The 24,559-nt window shown below is 48.4% G+C and overlaps 1 protein-coding gene across 3 annotated transcripts in view; it reads left to right on the forward strand.

Moving 5' to 3' along the window:
* SLC6A11 (solute carrier family 6 member 11) overlaps positions 1-24,559 on the forward strand; it is a 134,935-nt gene that overhangs the window by 14,672 nt on the left and 95,704 nt on the right. For all 3 annotated transcript variants that reach the window (XM_073901646.1, XM_025885250.2, XM_073901647.1), the window contains exon 5: positions 12,838-12,970. In XM_073901646.1, the coding sequence (XP_073757747.1) occupies positions 12,838-12,970 (133 nt within the window). The remainder of the gene's footprint in view (positions 1-12,837; positions 12,971-24,559) is intronic.

Here is a 24,559-nt window from a genome sequence, read left to right on the forward strand (position 1 = left end):
AGGTTTCTGCATGGAGAGGGGGCAGGTGGGGGTGGGGGGGAGTGGTGCCCTGACCTATCAGGAATGATGGGTAGAAACAGGCTTATGGGGATGATGGTAATTCTGCTTGGCCATGCCATGCCCCAGGACAGTAAGAGAACTTGCCCTTCTGACCTGCTAATGCCTCCCACTTACCCACTGGCACTGAGATGCCTACTACCTGCACACATCCTTGGTGGGCTTTTCCTGATGGGGGCAGATGGGAGGCTCCAAATTTGCCTGGACTCTCCCAGCTTTTACACAGCAGTGGAAGCCAATTTAGCAGTAACCCTCAGTTCTTGGGCAGCACATTTGCTTTGTCCCCCAAATCCCACTTCTGGAACTTTATTTGGGATGACCACACTAGTTATGAACAGCATGCCAAGAGCAACACCATTTGTGACCATTTAAAAAAAAAAGACACATGTAAAATGTTCTTAAATATGATACCAATTAGATAAATTATGGTGTATTTGCAAGAACTGCTAAAAAGGAGTGAGCAGAAAATGTGTTGATGTGGAAGAGATCTCTAAGGTAAAATTAAGTGGAAAAAGCACAGTGTAGAATGTTGTATATAATACCATAATTATAAAAATATATGTATATGCCTTATTTCCATAGAATATTTCTGGGAAGGATACACAGGAAGCTCTGAACCATGGTGATCACCCAAGAATGGGATGGGGGCAAGCAAGGATATAGGGGCAAGCAAGGATGTGGAAAGACATTTATTTTTTGCTTTATACTTTTTATACTATTTGAATTAAAAAAATTAAAACCAGGAACATGATTATTTCATAATACAAAAAAAAATAGAAGCTTGAGGGGGGTTACTGAATACACTGTCATTTATTATAATGATTCCTCCTGAGTGACAAATCCCAATTACAACAGTGGTTTCACCTTATTAGTCATTATTTATTTATCTTACAAATCATTTTTGTTAACATTATCTCATTTAGTTTTATATCAGCCCAGTGAGATTGGCAGAAGAAAAAAAAATCTCCATTTTTCCATTAAACATAATCTTGGAGAAGCTGAGGGATTGCCCAGCTCATATGCCAGAACTCAAAACTCTTGGCTCCTACTGTCCCCAGGCAGCCCTGGTTTCTCCAGAGGGCCCTGCTCTGGGCGGGGGGAGGGGGGGTGTCACAGGGGGCAGCTGCCTCTCCCTACAGTTCCCTTCCTTCTCTTGCTCAGTCGTCACCACCAGGGAGGTGCTGGGGGCAAGGAGTTAAGGAGAGCAGGGAGGAAGTCCCACTGAGGTGTATAAGGTTTGGCCACACTGGCCTCAGTGCAAAGGAGCAGGCCTGGGCAGCTCTTCCCAGCTCTCAGGAGATGCACCCCAGCAAACCCGAATCGGCATTTTGTGGCCTCTTTATTGTAATTATTTAATGTTTCACTGATTGCAAAAGTAGTGAGTGTGGTTAGTGATTCAAACACAACAACTACATAAATGTGATACATTTGGTATCACATATTAAGTATGTGTTTTCATAGGTTCACACTGCTATAGCAAAAATACCACAGACGGGCAACAATTTATGTCTCACAGTTCTGGAGGCTAGAAGTCCACGGACGATCAAGGTGCTGATAGATTTGGTGTGTCGTGAAAGCATATTTCTTGGTTCGTAGATGGCTGTCTTCTCTCTGTGTCCTCACATAGTAGAAGGGGCACGGGAGCTCTCTGGAGTCCCTTTATAAGGGCACTAGTCCCATTATTAGGACTCTACCCTTGTGACCTAATTGTCTCTGAAAGGCCCCACCTGCTAATACCATCATCTTGGGGATTAAGATTTAATGTATGAATTTGGAGTCTGTTGTAGTATGTTCTTCCTGGCCCCACCCTCCAAGAAACAACTATTAACAATTCAGAATCTCTTCCTGCCAATATTTACCTGTACATTTAGTACCATTCTCCTTACTTTTCTTTTTGCCCTGTTGAAGGAAATAAGTTCCCAGGTTCAGGAATTTAGTTCTATTAATAAAGGTCAGCTCCCTTTTACAGAGTGGGTTCTCCAGTGGACTCTTGGATTTCCTTATTGCAAAAGTAGTCCGTGGTTTGGGTGTGTGTGTGTGTGTGTGTGTTGTGTGTGTGTGTGTGTGTGTGTGTGTGTGTGTTGTGTGTTTTGCAGGAAACGTAGAAAGTCTTTAAGTAAAGGAAGGGAAAAGAGCACACATAAGAGGGTTTTCGTTTCCACACTGCTGAAGCTGAGAGGGATTACTTGCCAAAGTCCACTGTTGGTGGCTCCCTTGTTTCCACCAGATCGACCCTGCTAACCACCCCTGAAGCAAGACCCAGGTGTCCCATTCAAGGAACCGCGTGCAGCACTCCCCGACTGCCAATGATGGGGGGGTCCTCTCACCCCAGCTGTGAGCTATTTGCCCTCAGTTGTCACCACGGGGGTGCCTGCTTGCACAGAGCCCCTGCCTCGAGAAGGATTAGTTGGTAGCTCTGCTGCTGTTGCAGCCTGAACACAGCACTGCGAGCAGAGTGGAGGGTAGAGGTATGGCTTGTATACAGAATTACGGAAATGCTCTTTAAAAGAACAGTGATGTGGTACGCGGATGCTGAGACCTGGGCTTTGGGGCCAAACACAGCAAGAATCTGAATCCTGTTGCTTTCACTTATTAGCCTTGTGTTCATTACTTAAGTCTCTCTGCAGTTCACCTTCTTTGCCTGCAGAATGGGAGGAGGAGTAGTAATTGGGCTTAGTAAGTGCTGAAGAGCTATGATCTACTCCTATGATCTTTTATTGGATTGGTGGAGTAAAGATATTTGTATATAAAATGAGCCATGAGTGTATTTGTTTTCACAAAAAAAAAATAACGGATGTCTTACACTAAATAATGGGAAGTCACAGTTTACTGAACCAGAAGGGCTTTGTCTGAGGTTCCTTTTACGTCTTTTTGGCTGCAGCAAGGGAAAGGAAGCCCTGGCTGTGTGCGCTGGCCCTGAGTATGCCCTCTCACCATGTTACTTCAGTTTAATCCACCCACCCCAGGGATAAATGATGTGGCATCCCTGTGGGGTCCTCATCCCACACAGGGGATTCGGAGGCAGGGAGAGGTTAAGGGTCTGGTCCAAACTGCCTCTCTCGGCAAGCCAGAGGCAGACCCGGATTGAGAGCAGACCCCTCCAAGCCCACCTGCGTCCCTTCGTGCCTCTGCACTCCTCCTGCCTGTGTCTGATATGCCAACAGCTGCCTGTTCTATCACGGGCAGAATCTGACTGGCATGTCCCTTCTCTCTGCAGGCTGCTGGACTGACGCTTTTGAAGGAATAGTTTTTTTAAGCAGATGGGGAGCTATAATTGATGGAGGAAGGGAGAAATTAACAGGGGAATGAATGAAGAGAAAGCTCCAGTGCCCAGCAAAAACAAGATAAAACCACCTTTTGGGTTCTGTCCTTGCTGGATTTCAAGAGGTTCCTTTAGGAAAAGGTTTGAACCTTGATTTTAGAAGAATATTGTGGTTTCCACCTGAGCCGGGTATTGCGTGTGACCCTGGCAGACTCTGATCTGCTGTGATGACAGATGTCAACTGATGCTGGCCTCCCAGCGTATAGCTTAAGGGCCTGCAGCTGGTGGCACGGGCGTTAATGAATGAATGTAATTCAGACTCGGGTGCAGAATAACGCATAAGGGACTGTTACCAAATTTTAGTGCATTATCTCTAGTCTAGATGACTTTTAACGAAACCACGAGAAAGTATATGAAACTCCCCAGATTTACACACACACACACACACACACACACACACACACACACACACACACACACACACACACACCCTTCGTGTCTGCTCTACACTCCTGGAAGACATCCAGGATGGGGAAGAAGCACCAGAACTGGGGGACCTGACCCTCCCACTTACTGGGGGTCCCTGGGCATGTGATTTGGAACCTCTGTTTCCTTGTTGGTGAAATGGGTGTACCTGTCCACCCTTCAAGGTGCATTCAGTGTGAAGTGATGGGGGTGGGCGGTAAGTAACTGGCTAATGGTAGTGCCTCTCACTCCTGCATCCAGCCTGCCCCCCACCCCCCACCATGGATAAGGTGGCATTCGAAGGATGGAGATCTCTTGGTGGGCGACCCCAGAGCTGGGAGCAGCTCCCAGCTCCCACCCTGGATCTCCTCATTCATCCAGGGCTTTTCCTGTTGTCATGTGTGCCTTTCCTGCTTGCTGTCCCTCCATGGCAGATGGTGGCTCATTGCCAACCTTGACACAGAACATCTCAGGGGGCCAGGGGTGGCAAAGAGGGTCAGACTTCATCAGAGCTTTTGGTGGTTGGTGCTGCAGAGGTGTGGTACTGTGGGAGCCCATGGGGTGGGGCTGGCAAGGCTTAGGCAGCTTGTTAGGGCCATGCTGAGTCCCGGTGAGGAGGAGAAGGGCTGAGGAATTGGAGGATCCTGGGACCCCAGCCATGCATGGCAAGGTCCTCTCTACTGTGGGGGATCCATGTAACCCATGTGAGGATGGGCTATGTTAAGAACCAGTGGGTTCCCAAAAGCTGTGGCAGCCTCTCTGCTGCTCAGCCTATCCCTTCTGCACTTTGCCTCCTGACCGACAGTACCTCTGTTCACATCTCCCCATGAGGCACAAGTTTTGGAACTCTTCCCTGAGTTTTGATGCTCTAACGGTCCCTTCTTCTAGACTCACTCTCCTCTTTTCACTGCCTTCTACTTCCCTGGATCTCACCCACCAGCCGGAGGGGAGAGGGTATGGAAGAGGAGACTGGGGTGCAAGTCCAGGCTCTGCGACCCACCAGTCTGTGATTCAAGGCGAGGTCAGAAATGACATAGAGCCTCTGTTTCCTCTGAACAATGGGAATAAACACGATAACAGACACAAGAGTGCCAGAGCGCTGTTCCAGCATGCATTCTGCATCATGCTAGCAAGTATTGCTTTGAAAAGGCAGAATTGTGGCGGGGGACACTTCCTTCCTAACTTCTTAATAACTGGCTTATCATTTACATGCCCTAAACTGCTCCCCCTGTAGGTGTGCAAGTCAGTGATTTTGAGTAAATGCCAATTGTGAGATCATCACAATATAGGTTTAGAATATTTCCATCACCCTCTTCAGGGCTCTGGTACCCATTTGCAGTTCATCTCTCCTCCCACCTCTGCCTCCAGGCCACCATGCCTCCACTTTCCCTCTTTCTGGATTTGCCTAGTTAGGACTTTGCTTATAAAATGGAGTCATTCAATGTGGGTCCTCTGTCACTGGCTTCCTTCACTTAGCATAATGTTTTCAAGGTTCATCCATGTTTTGACATGTATTACTACTTCATCCCCATTTGTGGCTAAATAACATTCCATTTTATGGATCTACCACATTTTGTTTGTCTCTCAGTCAATGGATATTTGGATGACTTTCAGTTTTTGGCTATTATGAATAACCAAGGAGTGGAATCTCTGAGTTTTATGTTTAGCTTTTTAAGAAACTGCCAAACCATTTTTCAATGTGGCTAAGCCATTTTGCATTCCTACCAGAAATAAATATACGATGTTCCATTTCTCCACATCCTTGAGGACACTTGTTATTGTTATTTTGATTACTGCCATCCTAGCTGGTGTATCCTAGTGGGTGTAGAATAGTATCTCATTGTGGTTTTAATTTGCAATTTAATGGGGAACACTTCTGAATAAATTTGGGAAACATTGGGCAAATCAGAGCTATAAAGGTGTCTTTATTGCAGGACTTCTCAGAGCCTTTAATATTCTCATGATAATTGAGACTCTCAAAGGAGGGCTACTATGTATATCATTTTCTCCAATGAGGGCCTGGTGTGACCTGGAAACTCAAAGGGATTAGTGTTCTTTGGAAAGCATTAGCCTAGGAGAGGGGTCTGGAGACTACTGGCCAAACACTATCTGCTGTCTGTTTTTGTAAAAAAAAGTTTTATTGGAAGATAGCCACACTCATTCATTTATAAATTGTGTATGGTTGCTTTCACACTGCAAGGATAGAGATGCATAGTTAGGACAGTGACCTTATGGCTTGCAGAGCCTAAAATATTTACTATCTGGCCCTTTACAGAAAAAGTTTGTTGCCCCTGACCTAGGAGTGCCTGGCGCATAGTAGATGCTTGCTTAACTTTTAAATGAAAGGAGGGACTGACCCTAAGGACCAAGAGCACTTTGTGAGGCTTTGTATTATTTAAGCGGGTGCTTAAAGAACAGGTCAAGTTTTTATAGCTTGGGAGAACTGAGAAAGACATTCCTGGCAGAGGGAACAGGGAATGAATCCTGTAAAGTAGAGAAGTCAGGGTGTGTTTGGGGGTTGCTGGGGACTTCTGCTTGGCCCACGGGGATTTCTCAGGTCAACTTGGGTCCCTAGTTGTATTCCCTGAATGACACAGTTCCGGCCCATCTTCCCCATGACCAGACAGTGGGTCCAAGCTCTGCCTCTGAAGTCAAAGAGATGTGGCTTCAGGTTTTGCCTCAGCCTTTCTGGGCATGTTAATTTGCCTAAGCCACAGTTTTCCCATGTGTAAAATGGGAATAACAGTTGCAGTTTCTTGATAAGAGGGTTCCTTGCCCTGAGCCTCCAGTGGGTTTTAGGACTCCGGCTGGGGGCTCAGAGGAGCAAATCCCGTAAGTGGGGAGAGTTGGGGGCCTTCTTCCCAGAGAGGTGTCAGCAGAACCCTGAAGGCAGAGAGATTCTGGAAGGGGCAGGGAAGGCACATTTGTTTTGGTGATGGCCCCTTTCTTGTTTGTTGCTTGGGGAGAGCAGAAAGGACGACCAGCAAGGCTATTTATAGCCCAGCCCCTCAGCTCCAGTTTTTGGGGCGGTCTCTGCATCCCTGGCAGCATGTCCTCCGTGGCAGGTTAAAGAAAGGTGATGTGTTTGTGGGCTCCGTGCCGGACATTAAGATGAGGCCTCCCCTGCCGACTGGCCATGCTGGGAGCTGTTCCCACACAGCCTCTCCCAGGCTCTCTGGGGTGGGAGGGAGGGGGGCCTGGCTGCCTGCTCCCTCTCTGCTTTCCTGGTTCAGACTATTCGTGGCTCTGGAAGCTAGGGAAGCCCCAGGTGTGAGGTTGCTTCCTTCCCTCCCGACCCAGCCTCTCTGGGTATGAGACATTGAGAGGGGGAATGAGGGTGATGCCTGAGGACTGGATTTGGGATTCCAGCGATTTCCCTAGGACCATGAAGGACGGAGGAGGGGCCTTGAGTGGGAGGCAGCAGTGCGGGGGAGGGGTGTGGGGCACCAGAAAAACCCGATTTCCAGTCCTAACCTGGGCAAGATGCTTTACCTCACTTGGCCTCAGTTTCCCCACCTATAAAATGGGTCTAATAATGCCCTCACAGGAAGGAGTGAATGTGGCAAGTGTAGGGCTTTTAGTGGCACCTGCCATGGTCCCGTCCACTGCCAGCGCCTTCCGGTTCTCTCCTGACAGTCTCTTAATAAGGATGGTTTGCTTTCAGACTGGCCTCTTGGCTTCCCCAGCTCTTTCCCTCCCGTTCCTGTAGAAAATGGCAACATCTCCACCTGTATATTCCTTCTTCTACACCCTCCTCTCCTCCCTTATACCCCATCCCCTCCTGTGTTTGACCCTCCACCCTACTCCCTTACCCATTAACTATCCCACTTGCACCAACCGCAAAACAAAACAGCCATAAGCAGAACAGCTTTTGTACCCTGTGTGGCCCTTTTCGCTACCATGGCCTCTGATCCAGGAGAGCCAAACTTCCCCAAAGAGCCACCTCACCAGGGTCCCATTGCGTGTCTGCACCCCACCCACAGCAGCCTGAAGTCTGCCCCACAGGGATCCACTCTCCCTGCCTCACCCACCCCTTCTGGTGGCAAATCCCGCAACACCCTCCCTCTCACAGGCTGCCCAGCAGTACTTGGCAGATGGGCTGCTTCTCCTTCTGGAATGCCCTCTGCCTCCAGGGAGACCACCTTCTCCTGTTGCTCCCCTGCCTTTCTGCTCACACCTGTCTGCTGCAAGGGCTCCTCCCTTCCTTTCTCTGCCCTGTAAATGTTGGGGTTCTGGAAGCTTTGTGGCAGGTTGTCCTCTCCCTCTTTCTCCTCCAGCTCTCCCCAGGCAGCCTCCTGCTCTCCCAGCACACCCTGATGGCTCAGGTCTGAATCTCTTCCCTGCATCTTTTTTCTGAGCTTTACAGCCAGAGCCCCAGTTGCCCCTGGGCATTGCAGCTTCCTGGGTGTCCCACAGACCCTCAAAATCATCTTGTCTAAAAGATTCTTTACCGCCTCCTCCTCCAACCTGCTTGACGATTCAGTCCTGCTCAGCTAATGACCCCCCATCCATTCAAGTATGCAGCTGGATGTCAGCTGAGACCTCCCTCTTCCCTGCTGCCCACCACCCCCTGGCAGTCACTTTGTGCCTGTGCTGTTTTCAAGCCCACTTGTTCCCCTCCAGGGCCATTCCCCCATCTTGGTCCAGACCCTCCCCCTTTAGTATCCAAACTAAGGCAGCCCTGCTCCATTCCACCCTCACTGTCCATTCTTCTCAGTGCAGCCAAAGAGAGTTTTCCAAAATATGTATCTGATGGGGTCTCACTCCTATTTAAGATTCTACTAGGCTTCTGTTGCCCTCAGGACGAAGCCCCAGCTCCTCAGCAAGGCTCGTAGTCTAGGCTTTGCTCACACTCCAGCCTTGTCCTCATCCCTACCTCTCACCCTGGCTTCTGCTACACTGACCCAACATGCTGTGACCTTCCCTGGCCTCACTGAGCCTTCATTCCAGCCTTTTGCACCTGGTGGCCTTTCTGCCCCAAATGCTTCCCCTGCCTCTTCTTTGTTAATTCTCCTCCTACCCTCCAGGACCCCCTGGCTCAGTCCCACCTCCACATCTTGTTATTGGCCCGATCCCCAGTGAGGGTCCCTGCTTTTCTCCGTCCTGACCCTCTCCATGCCCAGTTCTGTTTTCCCCATTAGAACATGAGCTCTTTATAGATCCCTAGCTGTAACACTGGCACACTGAAGACACCTTGATAAGTGCTACTTGAATAAATTAATAAATGTATGAAGGACATGTGTACTACCTTTATGTCATATGCAGAGACATGTAATATAGCTTTGGGGCATGCATTTACCAAAGCTTTAATTTATGAAGAAGAGAGGAAGGCGGTAATTTTACAGGGGAATCTAGGAGTTAGTATTGAGGCTGAAGGTGTGGGCTTTGGAGCCAGGAGCCCTGGGTTCAAATCCCAGTGCTGTTGCTTGCTCCTGGTGTGACTTTGGGAAAATTACTTAACCCCTCTGCACCTCAGTTTCCCCACCTTTGAAATGATGGTGATTATACTTAACCTCAAGGATTGTGGGGTGGGTTAGAGGATGCTTGAAAACCTATCAAAGGAAAGTATTGTCATTCCCATTTTACAGATGAAGAAGCTGAGACTCAGAGAGGTGATGTCCCTTACCCAAGGTCACACAGCCGGTAAGGAGCAGAGCTCGATTTGAACCCAGCCCATCTCTTTATGTGCCAAGGGCTAGGGAAGCAGAGGCATCATACCTCCAAGTTCTGAGATTTTAGTCTCCAGATAGCAATCTCCAGAAATATTCTACACTTATGTCCTGAAAAACATGCCTCATGAAGGATCTGCTTCCCTTCCTGGCTCATAGTAGGTGTTCAGTATAACTTGAGTAAATGTCTCCAAAGAGTTCCATCTAGTCTTCAACATTTCCTGCTCCCTGGACAGTGTTGGGAGGTCTGTTCCTTGGTCCTTTTTTTGCCAGGGTGTTGGCAGCGAATTCTTCCTTATTCAGACCTTTCTCCTGTCCCAGCACTTCATGGGGGAGGGTCATTAAGAAAGCTTTTTCCCAGGAAGATCTGTGCCTTCTCCAAGTCTCCAGAGTTGAGTGCCCCAGTCCCTGGCTCTCAAAGGCTGCCCTTGTGGCTTTCAAAACAACCCACAGCCCTCAGTCTGAGAACCTGCCCCCAAGCCCCCTATCTTTAGAAACCCAAGGTCCATTGCTAGTTAGAGTCAGCTCTGGTAAAACCTAAGGAAAATAGTTTGAGGATGTTTTCAAATAGTGTCTGGTGGAACAAAAGAGCAATTCATCCTGCGTAGCTTTTAGTAATCTGCTTCCCATTCTGGGAATTAGATTGTTCAATTAAGCGAGAGGGCGCCGAGGCAGGCTGCATGACTCAAAAGTTTGCAGCATTCAAAATGTGGAAGAGAGGGGACCTGAGCCAGCTCCCTCCTGGCTGATCTGCCCCCTCCGCTGTCCCTCTACCCCCGTGCCATTTCCAGTTTTCAAATTCCAGTTCAGAAAACAACTACATTAACAAGAAGGCATGTGTGTATGTGCACCTGTGCTAGCTAGGGACCTCATGTAAGTGTTTCTTTAATGAAAAATTCAGAGCCTGGGGTGGCCTGGGAAAAGCACACCATCTGCACTGGCCCACTTTCTTTCCTGTGTGGGCTTCACCCTTCTCATTCACCAGCTGCTGGGCATTCAGGATGCTGTTGGGGGCAGTTTGCAAGGTGGTAGATATATGTCGGCTAGGAGACTCTTAATCTAGAAAGAAGGTACTTGATGAGCACCCTGAGGTTTCCCTGCAGAATTCTGGGAATATCACAGTATTTTGGTGGGGAGAAAGTCCAGCCCTTCGGTAGCTTCTCAAAGGATACCAGACACCATCCCTAGGTCCTCTTCAAAAATACTATTCAGGTGGAGTTTGTAGGTCATTCCTTCATAGCTAGGAAACTCTACTTCTGTAGTGTAGAAGCCTTATCATGCATAAGCAGTCCTCGGGGAAATGTGGCAACATGCATCTGCCAGGGAATCATACAGCAAGATTCAGGCTCAGCGGGTCTGGGACGAGGTGCAGGAATTTTTGTATTTTTAGCAATCACTCCACAAAGGCCATGCTCTGAGACCCACTACTCTGTTATGATAATAGATACTCTTGAAGGTTTTATTTAATGGCCTGTAGTTCTTAAAGGAATTAAAGCCAAAGACTACTAAGACGTAAGAAATGAAACAAAACACAAAAAAACCTGTTGCTGGGGCACCTGCGTGGTGCAGTTGGTTAAGTGTCAGACTTGGTTTCTGCTCAAGTCATGATCTCAGGGTTGTGTGACTGAGCTCAGCTCAGAGCCTGCTTGAGATTCTCTCCTCTCCCTCTGACCCTTCTGCTCCTGCTCTCTCTCTCTCAAATAAATAAATCTTAAAAAAAAAAAACAACCTATTATAACTATGTGGCTTTCTCCTTCCTTAAATAACTTGGACTTTTTTTGTTGTTGTCCAACTTATACTAGTAGAGGGCAAAAGCCATACATGCTTACCTTTTTATCTGCAGTATTAATATAGTGCCTGGTACATAGTAGGTGCTCAATAAATGTGTTTTTAGGTGGCTATTCCCACTTCTGGCTATAGGTCTGAAGGCTGGTTTCCTTTCAAGTAAATCCACAGCCACACACAGCCCAATTTTGTTTGGGGGCCTGCCTGATTTCTCCAGCAGGGATTGGGGCTGGAGGGAGCCTGTAGACCAGTGCTAATTGGTGTCATTGGGTAATTAATGCAGAATCAGGCCCTGAGCAGATTCCCAGGGAGACAGACACTGAGGGAGGCTTTCATGCTTGGTGGGATGGGAGCTGCTTGCTCAAAGGACGTTCCCAGAGCGCTGAGGCAACTGGCGTGGTCCAGCGGGGGTGGTTTGGCAGCCAGAATGGGGTTCGTGGAGTGAGTTTGGAGGGGGTTTGTGTTGGTGCCACGGTTCTGCACAATATGGAGCGTGGCGAGTTTGACTTTAAAGAAACACAAACCCCAGGCGTGGGCTCTGGGAGCCAGGCCTGTGTCAACCCTGAAGAATTGATGGGTTCTGAAGGAAGAGTGTGGCTGGAAGCATTGGCTCAGTGTAGCCAGGGGTCCTCCCCCTCCTGTGGCCTGGGCCCTCTGGGACGTCCCTGCTCTCTGCATGCTATTCAAGGCTCCCAGGGACACTCCTCTGTTTACCTTTTCTGCTTTTCCCTTCTGATCCCTGTGCTCCAGCTTTCCCCAGGTATCCCATGCCCCGTGTTCTGGCTGTTCCCTCGATCTGAAACCACCTTCACTCCCTCTCTCTCCTGACTAAATTCCATCACCCTTCCCAGTGTAGCTCAAATATCACTTCTTCCAAAATGCTTTCCCGGACCCCCTGTATCAGTCAGGACTGGTTGTTTTTTGCCACGATAACAAATACCTCCAAAGATCTCAGTAGTTTAGAGCAACAAAGTTGCTTTCTTGCTCACACAACATCTTCGACAAGGGGTAGCAGAAGGGCTCATGTAGTCACTTGGGAACTCAGGTTTCTAGAGGCTTCATCTTGATACATACCCTGTCATGACAACAACAGTAGGGAAAAGGGAAGCTGGCGAACCACACCACCTGGCTCTGAGAGTCACACAGGTGCCATGGGCCAAAGCAAGTTCAGTGTCCACTGTTTAGTTCAGCAGGCTAGGGATGTGTAATTGCTCCAGCTCAGGGAGGGACCTGGAATGTGTACGTATAGTCCTGCAGTCTGCCGGCAACCTCGAGATAGACTAGATGCTTCTTGGTCTTTCCAGAGTCCCTACAACTTCCTCTGTTATAGCCCTTGTCATGCTTATCGTAAACCATCTGCTAACTGGCCTGTCTTTTCCCCCATGAGTGAATCCATGACAACAGAGGCCTGGGTCTTGTTCTTCTCTGGGGTTCCCAGAGCTGGCCCTGGGTTTGTCTCAGAGGAGGTGCTCGGCAAATGGTGGAGGGCAGGTGAATGAGTGGGTGGCCCATCCCTGCCCCTCTATAGCACTAGCTTTGCCGGGGGTGGGGTCAGGGTGGATCTCCAGCCCCCGTGACTCTCCCTACTCCCCTCTGCAGGCGCCGGGTCTTGGCCATCTCAGATGGGATCGAGCACATTGGGAACCTCCGCTGGGAGCTGGCCTTGTGTCTCCTGGCAGCCTGGACCATCTGCTACTTCTGCATCTGGAAGGGGACCAAGTCCACAGGAAAGGTAAGAGGTGCATCTTGAAGCAACTAGCCACGGCAGGGGAGGACATGAGCTGTCCTTGTACGAGATCACAGGTGACCCAGAGAGTGCCAGGGAGTTCACACTGCAGAAGTCAGCTCTTCTGTGGGGGTGGTAGGAGGAGCACTGGACTGGGAGTCCACTCAGGAGCCCAGAGCTAGAATCCCAGGGTACCACTTACCTGCCACACACCTCAGGACTGTTCAGTTCTGCCTTCTGAGCCTCAGGTTGCTCATCTGTGAAATAACGAATCCTATCCTCTTTTTTTTTCTTTTTAAAATTTTTTTATTCATGTGTAAGGAACAAACAGTGTTCTATTCGTGTCAGGCGTGCAATCTCATGATTCAACCATTGCATACATGACTCTGTGCTCATCACCATCAGTGTCCCCTTCACCGTTTTCACCCATCCCCCACCCACCGGTCCTTGGTCAACCATCAGTTTGTTCTCTGTATTTAAGAGTCCTGTTTTGATTCATCTTTCTTCTGAATCCTGTCCTGTCTCATGGAGAGCTGTGCAAGGAAAGGGGAGGTAAAGTGCTTTGAACACTGGAAGCGCTAAACTACTACCATGTGGTTTTTGTAATGAAGATATGTGCTCCAGGTGTGCGTGAGGGCAGGCGATGCTGGCTGCCTACACTGACAGGCCCCGAGACCTCACCCACCTGGAGTGTGTGGAGGGAAGGGCAGATGCTTCCATCTGGTTGCCTGGCTGTACCATCTGTACCATGTAGCCTCCAGGGCCTCTGTCTCCTCGGGGAGGAGAAATGGGAGGAGGCAGCCGACTCTCAACGGGCCTGGTCAGGGGGTTACCACAGGCATCTGGCCTACACCTAAGGCATGGCCTCACCTACCTGCCAAGGAGGCTCGAAACGTAGGCGAGCAGGGGGACGTCTTTAGCACAGCCATCTGTGCCACGAGGATCAATACAGAGGTTGTATGTGTAGCTCATGGACAAGTCCAGCCCACTCGTGTGTTTTATTCAAGAAAAGAAGGTAAAGAATTAGTTGCCAACATTTAAAAATCCAGAGAGTTCATGTTGAAAAAGGAAATACGAACCTGGTATCCTTTGGAAAGTTGAAAGTTTTGGTGACGCTGGGCCTGCATGCCTACACAGCAGCATCTGGCTGAGGTGAGCAGCATCTGCCCCCTTCTAGGGACACTCTGCTTGGCCACAGTCTCCACCATTTCCTATTGCCCTGACCCTCTGGCTGCATGTCAGTCCCATTAGTGTCTTCTGAGACAAGACCATTTCACATTTGTGAAATTCCATTTTTTCTTGTGTGAAAGAGGACATGAAGATTTACTTACTCCTGGTTCACCCTGACCATGACACTCCTTGCCTGCTTGTTTCCGGGAGGCATTTGCTCATCACCTTTATTCTAAGCTATTGGCTGGGTCAGGGGCTGGAGGTCAAACCTCCAAGGAAATGGGAACTTAACTCTGGGTCCTTTTACAAAAGATGGTTCCTTCAGCTCCCGTGGTGGTAAGTGTTTGACAGGTGGGTGGACCTGCTGGAGGGAAGTTAGGAGAGCAGAAAACAGATACCAACAAGCCCCCATGCTGTGGGCTCTAAGGGAGCTGAGGATGTACTAGAAAGGAATCATAAATGTGCCTGGGGGATCAGAGAAAGAACAGAGACTCATGTCCTGTCGGCCAAGATGACTTTGCTGATCTTTGCTTTCTCTAGTTTGTATCATGAAAGTAATAGGATTTTTCTGTTTTTCTAAATCTAAAAATCAGTGCATTATTGACATACTTCTTTAGACTATATACACTTTGCTCCTGTTCCCCTTCTTGCTGCCTCTTCTGGCTAAAGAGGAGGAGAATGACTTAGAGGGGTGAAGAACCAGAGTCTGGAATCAGGATTCACATCTCAGGTCTGTCATTCATTAGCTGTGACCTTAGCACGTCGCTTAACTTCTCTGAGCCTCCGTTTCCTCCTCTGCAAAATGGAGATTGATATGAGGCTTGTCTCATGGGGTGGTTGCGAGGATGAGATGCAAGGATACATATTCCAGTCTTACAGGGTGGGTAATTAATGGCAAGTGCTGAATAATGGGGAGATCTTAAAAAAATCTTGTTATAAAGATAAAATTTATTCATTTGAGAAGTAGTTTCTGGGTATCTCTACCCAGCATTATTCAGTGGATATCTAAAGATGAATAAAACATAGCCTCTACCCTACCCAGTTAACATAGGTGCGAGTGCTTTGTGAACTGTAAAGGGAAGGGAGGAGGTGTCATGGTTGATACTATGATTGCTTCTATCACGATTATAACTTTCCTGGGAGTCAGTGCCAAGGCCAGTGGGCTTGGCTGGGTGGCAGTTGTGTGCAGTGGGGTTTGAGGGCCGTTGGACAGGGTGTTAGTGCATGCACGTGCTTGGGTCGTCCACGTGCACAGGTGGCCCTGAGTTCTTGGGCCCAGGATATGGTCCCCAGCAAAATTTGGTTCCACTCAGCCCTCAGGAGGAAGCTGAGTCCCATGCACGATAGGGCCACTTGCCATTGGCTGGGCCATCAAGCTTGTCTGTCGAGAATTCTAATGCAGGAACTGGGTTTCAAGGAAGGACCAGGTTGCTTTCTTGGAGATTTCACAAGAGGCATACGGGAAGGCATGGGAGAGAACATTCATCCACAGCCTTCTGCTCACTGCACACTCTGCCAGGAGTTTTTTCATCCACACTAGCACACAGAATCCCACAACCTGGGGAGGTATTACCTCTGTGTTATAGGTGGAGACCCAGAGGGTAAGGGGTTCAGGAGCCTGGGCTCAGTTGCATGAAGACTTTGTACCTCCGCACTAACCCAGAGCTGCTTCCGTCTTAACTGTCTTTGGACTTGATCAAATTTTAGACAATTGTGATATTTCGAGTGCTGTCCTTTCACACATTCTGCCTGAGCCTGCTTGTTCTCGTCTCTAGCAGACAAAGTAATGATGGCAGCGATCGTAGTGCTCGTAATAGTAATGGTCAGTCATCACTGAGTGCTTCCCATGCCCACTCCATTCAGATCATGGCACAAGTCCAGGAGACAGACAATCATGATCTCTGTTCCAGATGAGGAAACCAAAGCTTGTGGCAGTAAGTAAGTAACTTGCTTACGGACCCTCAGGTAGGAAGCGGACCCCACACCTTTGTGACCACACAGCCTGTGCCTTGGATGAGTGTACCATCTTGCCTGTTGTCTGGGATGTAGGGACACTGACAGTTTTCTTATGGGCTGGTTATAAAGAGGTTAATGAGATAGCTTAGTGCATAGTAGGTACTCAGTGGTTGTTGGTTGCCGCTGGATCTAGCTGGTGCTTTTAAGGGAAATACTGAAATCAGATGAGCCAATTAAGCATTTTCCTGAAGGCTGGGTTTCAGGGGCTCTTCCCCCTATTTTATGCTCAAGACCAGGGTTAGCATCCAGGATGGGATACGGTTTTCCAGAGCTACGTGATTTCTTGGAAATTATCTGGTCCACCCCCACCTTTATTTTATCATTCGGGAAACTGAGGCTCAGAGAGTGGAAGGGACTTACCCAAGGTCATGCAGTAAGTGACAAGTGTCAAGTCAGGAACTAGAGCCGGGTGGCCCAGCTTCTCAGCTGTTTATAAATGATGAGGTTCTGACAGTTTTAGGGGACCAGGAGTCCCCAGTCGGCACACAGTGTCTTCTCAAGAGAGGGGCTGATGCTTTTCTTACTGTTTATTGTTCACCTCACCTTGGACACAAGCCTAGAGTCCAAAGGTTTTTCACGTTCTGTACAAAAACAGCTAAAAATAAACACAGGTCATCTGAGTCTTCCTGAGTGGTGGGCAGCTGCCGCCCCTGTCTCTTGCCTGTGGGGCCCTGGCCAGAGCCGCTTTCATGAGGCTGTCCAAGGAAGGAGAACCCTGTTTTTCTGCTCTTGTCCAGGACATGGCTGAGTTCCAGCCCGCTTCCCATACTCAGACTTCAGCAGAAATTCTGAAATTTCGTTAACTTGAGAAAAGCTTCCCGGTCCCCTCTTATATCCAAGGTAAAAACTATAACCCCAGCTTTAACTTAATTCAAAGAACATGGCCCCTGCTCCTGGAGGCAGACATTGCAGGCTCAACCTGCTGGCTGGTGACTATGTGGAGATTTGGGATCAGGTCTGTGAGTAGATCACAGATGAGTCTGTGACAAGGCCTCAGGTGAAGGCCCAGCCCCACTCCAGCCCCTCAACAGGCAGCACGTGGGTTCCTGAGTTTGCCCTGGCATTAGCATCCCCCGCCCCCTCCACGGACAGTATCCACAGATGTCCTTCAGTTCAGTCCTATCCCACACCCCAGTCAAGTGCTTTACAGTCCTCTGATGTCACAGAGGCCAGCCTTCAGGATCTCCCCAGGAGCAGAGTGAGCAACCTCTCCTCTCAGAAGAAGCTGCTCTGGATTGGAGAGACACCAGCTCCGTTCCAGCTTCAGAACATAGCAAGGTGCCACATAACTGTTCTTTAATAAGGATTTGTGGAATGAATGAATTCCACCTGCACCTGGGGCTCCCTGCAAGGTGCTGGGATGCAGTAGAGAGGATGATGGGCAATCTTGTCCCCAGAGAGCAAGCAGCCTAGCAGAGCAGGCACAGACAGGTAAGCAATCGCAATTCAGTGTATTAGTGCTAGCATTCACAATAGAACAGTTGGAGAATCAGATGCTACGAATGTGGGGGTTCTAATGGCTGAGAATTGGCTCGGGAATATTGGAGTGTAGCATGTCAGAGCTGGGAGGCATCTTGGTTTTTAAGTTCAAACTCTGTTTTACAAATAAGGAAGTAGAGGCCCAGAGGTTGCACGCCTTGCCCAAGGCCACCCTGTTTGGAAGGAGCAGAGCTGGGATTCAAGCCCAAGTCTGTCTGCCTTCCCTAAGCCTGATCCTCATCTGTTCTCATGCCCCCAGCTGGGAGTCCAGGCTCAGTGTGAACATGTTGATTGTAGTTCTGAGCACATAGTAGGTACTCCGAAAGCTATTTATTTCCCTACCCAAGTCCAACAGCTACGGTTTTAGTTCTGCACGTGATTTTTTTTTCTCTCTTTAAGCACTATTGGAAATGCTAGAAATCTGGACTAGAAAAATAAATTAAAACCTTTCTCAATTATTTAATAAATTCTGCAAAGATGTAGGATTCTAAGATACTTGCTTTCTTCAGGAGGAAATTTCCAAGCTGTTTGTACATTATCATCTTCTGGATGATGAACAGTTTTACTCTGCATAATTGAAATCAATTGACCACAACATGGAGACATCTTTGTGATTTTTCTGTGTCCTTGGTTTTTGTAGTTTGTTTTTAAAGACTTTATTTTTTAGAGAAGTTTTAGGTTCACAGCAAAATAGAGCAGGAAGTACAGAGATTTCCCATATATCCCCCGCCTCTACACATGTGTAACTTTCCCGTTATCAAAATCCCCCACCAGAGTTGGGCATTTGCTGTAATTGATAAACCTACACCGATGCATCATCATCACCCAAAGTCTGTAATTTCCATGAGGACTCACTCTTGATGCTGTACATTCTGGGCATTTGGATGAATGTATAATGACAGGTATCCACCCTTAGAGTATCCTACAGAATAGTCTCACTGCCCTAAAAAATCCTTTATGCTCCACCTTTCCATCTCCTCCCGCGCTCAACCCCTGGCAACCACTCATCTTTTGACTGGCTCCACAGCTTCTACTTTTCCAGAATACCATATCATTGGAATCATACGGTATGTGGCCTTTTCAGATTGGCTTCCTTCACTTAGTAATATGCATTTAAGGTTCCTCCATGTCTTTCAATGACTTTCTTTTTAACACTGAATAATATTCCATTGTCTGGATGTACCACAGTTTATCCATTCACCTTTTTAAAAATTGGCTTATTTGAGTATAGTTGACACATAGTGTTACATTCGTTTCAGGTGTACAACCTGGTGATTCAATATCTTTCTCTGTTATGTTGTGTTCCCCACAAGTGGAGCTGCTGTCACCTTACCAGCATTTGGTACTGTCAGTGTTTTGGATTTTGGCCATCCCAGTAGGTGTGTAGTGGTATCTCGTTGTTTTAATTTTTATTTCTCTGATGGCATGATGAAGAGCATCTTTTCATATGCTTACTTGTCATCTGTATATCTTCGTTGGTGAGGTGTCTGTTAGGGTCTTGGGCCCATTTTGTAATGGGGCTGCTTTTTTATTGTTGAGTTTTAAGGGTTTTTTGTGTATTTTAGATAACAGTGCTTTGTCAGATGTGTGTCTTGCAACTGTCTTCTTCCAGTCTTTGGTTTGTCTTCTCACTCTCTTGACATTATCTTTGGCAGAACAGAAATTTTTCATTTTAATGAAATGTATCCTATCAACTATTTGATGGATCCTGCCCTTGGTGTTGTGTCTAAAAAGTCATTGCCGGGGCTGGGTTTTCTCCAGTTATCTTCTAGGAGCTTTATAGTTTTGTGTTTTATATTTAGGTCTGTGATCATTTTGAGTTAGTTTTTGTGAAGGATGTAAGTAAGGTCTGTGTCTAGATTTATTTTTTACATGTAGATGTTCATTTGTTGAAAAGACCAACTTTGCTCTGTCCTTTTATTGTTGTTGTTATTGTTGTTTTCTTTAATTTTTTTAATTCATCAACCAAATTCATCTTGGCCATCCCTGCCATCCACTCCTGGCCTGGTCTCATAAGCCTGAAATCACCAAGTCATTTTTGACATCTTGTCCTTTTATGTCTCATCCAGTTATTGACCAGGTCTCCCTTTGTAGCCCCCTGGCAAACGTCTTGTTCTCTCCATTTTTGTTGTCCATCCATCTACTCACTCACCCACACATGCAACAAGTACTGAGCCCTCGGTGGCTCCCCAGTACCTCCAGAGTAAAAATTGCTCTTAGAATTTCCCACTTGTGCAAACATATCGCTGACATGCAGAATAATACAAACGAAATGCTGTATGTTCTATGAAACAGCAATTTCAAGTGAGTTCTGTGTGTTCCTGTCTTCATTCTGTTTTATCAGGTGACAGCATGTGAAGCAATGTCATGGTTTTGCAATGTTTTCCCAACACCTGTATGCGTATTGAAGATGGAAAAATCTGGTCATTACTAGTTGTCCTTCTTTTGTGGCTTTGCTAAACCTTAGTCTAACTCAGGGATTAGCCAAATCAGGCCAATGGCCTGTTTTTGTAAATAAAGTTTTACTGGAACATAGCCACATCCATTTCTGTAAGCAGAGTTAAGTGCTGCAGAGTTAAATGGTTGTGACAGAGACTGTCTGATCTACAAAGCCTAAAATATTCACTCTCTGGCACTTAACAGAAAATGTGTGTGGATCTGTAATCTATTAAACTAACTCGTGCAGACTCCTTGCCATTTAACAAGGAACTAACATAAACAGCTGTCACCCAAAGCATGGCCCGTTTCAAACACTGTAAAGCTACAGTGATAATTGCAATGGGGAGCTCTTCTGAAGATCCTTAATATCTCACCCCAGTGTTTTTAGCCCCCAGATGTGCTATTTCTTGTATCCAAATGCTCACTTGCTATAGACGTTGCACATTCACTCATTCATGCATCCAGTAAGTGTCTGTCGCACACTTACTGTGTGCCAGGTACCAGGCTGGGGCTCTTTGCAGTGGTGAGTGATCCATATGACCATGGAGCTTACAGCCTGGCAGGGGGGATGGAGAATGAACAAGTCACAGAAATGCTATGGATGGAAGAAAAACGGGGCTGGGAGAAGAAAGAACAAGGGCAGGGGAACCCCTCAGATGGGATTGGCCAGGTGAGCAGCACATGGGGAGTTCTCAAATGGGAATGACCTGGTTCATGTGCAGCCAAGCAAGTTGGGGCACAGAGAGAGTTAGTGGTGGCAGGAGATGGGGCAGGGGACATCGGCAGGGGTCAGACCTTGCAGGCCGTTGGGAAAGCTTGGGCTTTTATTCTGAGTGTGATGGAGAGCCACTGAAAGTTCTTAAGTGGGGGAGCATAATCTGATTTTCATCCTGAAAAGCTGGCTCTGGGTGGGTGGGAGACAGAGAGGCTGTAGGAGCCATGTTAGCAGGTGACCAAGGCGGAGGCAGCAGCGGAGTAGAGAGAAGTGGTCGCATCAGACGACTTTTGGTGTGGCATCCTTGTTCTGTGGGGCCAGAAGGTGCACAGGGGTTCAAGAACTTGTAGTCCTTGGACTTTTGAATGGGGGTGGCTCACCCCAGCCTCTGCCCTCTGCAGGCAGCCATCCTGCCCCCCGGATAGTCAGGGTGTCCCCTCATGCTATCCCCCACTCCCTCCCCGGCTGGCTTCTGTCCTTTGCTGTCTCCTCTGCCCAACTTCTTCTGTCCTCCTCTGGGTAGATGATTTATGGATTTTTCCCCCTCATTTCCTGGTCTCCAGGAGCAGACGTTGGGAGGGGAGGGCACTGCAAAAACAGTTCTGGTCCCTTCCCTGCCTCCTACTATTGCCACTTTAAAGGAAGCTGCAGGATTAGCTGGGATTTTAAGAAGAATCCTGCCTTTTCACTGCTTTGGGGCTCTGTTTTTATTCTTTTCAGAGCTCCAGGACACCAAGGCAGGAGAAAACACACACACACACACACACGCACGCACGCACACACAGACACACACACAGACGCACTCACACAGAAACAGCTGCAAATAACCTTGAATGATTTTTTTTTCCCCTTTCCCTTCCTTCATTCACCAACAAGTAGAGGAGATGGAGGTGGCACAAGGACTCTTAAACAGCCCGTGTCGTCTGCATGATGATAATAGTAAAGCAAATGCTTTAAGTGGCACTTTGTTTGATCCAGGGCCTGTTCGAAAACCCTCATGACATTAACCCACTGAGTCCTCACAACAACCCTGTGCGAAAGGTATGACTCTCATCCCCATTTTGCAGATGAGAAGACCAAAGTTCACAGGGCTTAAGCTGTGTGCCCTAAGCTCCTGGGGGACCAGAGCCCATCACGATGGGGAAGGAACATGGTGGGGCCCTTGGGCGGGTGAGGGCCCCTACTCCAGGCAGCCTGACCTAGAGCTGCCTCATGGAGGCACAGCCTGAGGGGCCCTTGGAGGCTCCTCCCTGGAGTGTGTGCCTTTTTCTCTACCACCTACCCCCCCAAAACCAAGGCGGGTTGGAGCCGCCAGCGGGGAAACAACCAGGAGCCCCACACAGAAAATTTATTCTTCAGGAGCACCCTATAAAGTGGCTAATGGATTCAATGAGGCATAAAGCAGGAGTAAAGGGGGCAGGGGAAATAAAAGGGAAAGATGTGTGAAAGGGAAGAGAACAGGCCCAGGGAAGGAACTGGGCAGCGCTGTCTCTGGGCTCTCAAGTGGCCTTTGTTGAGCCCGAAGCAAGCGGGGACGGCGTTGGTGGCAGGGCTCTCCCAGTGGCCCGGCTGATGTCTGCATTCAGAGAGGAAACTAGAGCGCTCATGAGATGCATGCAGAGAGCCCAGGCAGCCAGCGCAGGGACATCCTTGCCCTCGGGCCCCCAGAACCCCAGGACACCCGAAGCCACTGCCGAGGGGTTTTTGTGCCCAGTTGGGAGTGCTTCTCCCACAACTGTGGTTTGGGGAGAGCCGTAGATTGTCACATTAAGTCAAAAGAGTTTAGCATCTTGATTCAACCCTTTCTTTGGCCTTGAATGACAGCGCTTCACCTTTAGCGGGAACCCTGGCAGTGTGGAGGGTTGGAAAGGAGCGAAGCTTTGCGACTCAGTAATACCGTCTTTATTAAAGCACAAAGGCCCCCCAAAGTCCGAGTGGTTGCTGGATGGGAGGGGTTCTGCAAGGCTGGCCGCCTCCTGAGAAAGCCCGTTGGAGCACTGCGAGGGGGACCTGGGCGGGGGCAGTGGGCACTGTTAACCCATATGGAGCGCAGCGCCTCCGGTCCCCGGTACTCTGCAGAGCTCGCCCACGTGGGTGGCCTCCCTGGGAAATGGGAACCCACCCTCCCCTATGGCAGGCATAGAAGAGTCAGAGCAGCTTTGCCCTCAGTGTGAGACCAAGTGCAGGGCTTTTGGAGAACGAAACCAGAAGCGAGTGGGTACTCATTTTGTGCCTAGTGAATGTTAGCACTGTGCTAGGCACTCACAAAAGAACTGTGTGCTCTGTGTCCTGCCCTCAAGAATCTGGCAAAGGAGATGAAGACGGCAATGAAGTGGGATAGAATAAGCCACCGTTTGGAGTCAACAGTCCCTCCCCACAACCTACCAGTTGTGTGATATAGGGTGGGCCACCATGACCTTCTCTGGCTGTATGACCACACACTTCATCCCTCAGGGCCTCAGTTTCCCCTTCTGTCAAGGTTAGCATGATGCGTGCAGTGATAGGTCAGTGGCCGGGCTGGTGTCACTAGTGAGAAAACAACTGAGGCGGGGGTTGCCTGGCAGCCAGAACATGCTGGAGGGGGAGGAGGACCTGGGGTTGGCATGTCTAGGAAGCTCCAGGCAGGGGTGATGTGGGAAGGGTGATGAGCATAGGCTCAAAGGGGTGTTCAGGGGAGCACTGAGAGATGATGTGAGCCTGGGCAGACTGTGGAGTAGATGGCTAAGTCGGCGGAGGGTTGCTGGCAAGTTACAGAGCACCTGCTTGCTGTTGGCCTGGCAGTAATGGGCTGGCTCAGTCGAGGGTAGTCGAATTGTCAGGGAGCCACTCTCTTCCTCCAGAGTCCTTGCTAGATCCTCATTCTTCCCCGTCTCTGTTGCCACTGTGTCAGTCAGCATTCACCCAGAGCAGCAGAACCAGGAGGAGATACAGAGATGTTGTGTGAGGCATTGCTGATTGTGGCGGCCGGCCGGGCAGGTGTGAAGTCTGTAGGGCAGGCTGCAACTCTTCAACAGGGGCTGACACTGCTGCCCACAGGCACCGGTTCTTCCTTAGGGAAACCTCATTTCTGCTCCTAAGGCCTTTCAACTGATGGAATCAGGCACACTCAGATCATCTGGGATAATCTGCTTTATTTAAAGTCAGCAGGTGGTGGACCTTAATCACATTGACAAAACGCCTTCCCAGCAAACCCTTACACTGGTGTTTGAATAATGTGACTGTAGCCTAGCTACCTTGCATGTTATAGAGTCTTTCCAATGCTCTCGTCCAGAGGTGTCCTACCTACACGTGGCTGATAGTACAGGGGCGACCCTGCTGTGCACCCTGCCCAGGCCCATTGTCCACCACTGCCAGACTCAGCTTCCTTAACCATGGATTTTGCTTCATGACTTCTTTGAGAACTCTCAAGTAGCCCCCCATTACCTGTAGCACCCACTCTGGTCTCTAAAAATCACCCAACCAATATTATAGCAGTGGCTATTTCAAAGCAAAAGAATGGTCTCCCCAGATTGTTCACATGCTTCCTTCTGACATTATACACACATGTAACCATAGTTTATATACCGTTTAATCATAAGATGATGTAATTCAATATTGTACATTTTCATTTAACAGTCCTTCACAAAGTATGTTCCCCCATTTTGCCGAAAGATGATTTTTAAATTTCGTTGAGTAAATATCCCATGACCTAATAAGCTGCTCTGTGACCATTGGGCTCTTAGGATACTTCACGGTTTTTCTCCATCATTGAAAATGCTAAAGGAAATACTTTATTC

The sequence above is a fragment of the Callorhinus ursinus genome, unplaced genomic scaffold (assembly GCF_003265705.2).
Source record: "Callorhinus ursinus isolate GAN/ISIS: 27379988/994484 unplaced genomic scaffold, GSC_fseal_2.0 scaffold15, whole genome shotgun sequence".
In the NCBI taxonomy this organism is placed as follows: Eukaryota; Metazoa; Chordata; class Mammalia; order Carnivora; family Otariidae; genus Callorhinus; species Callorhinus ursinus.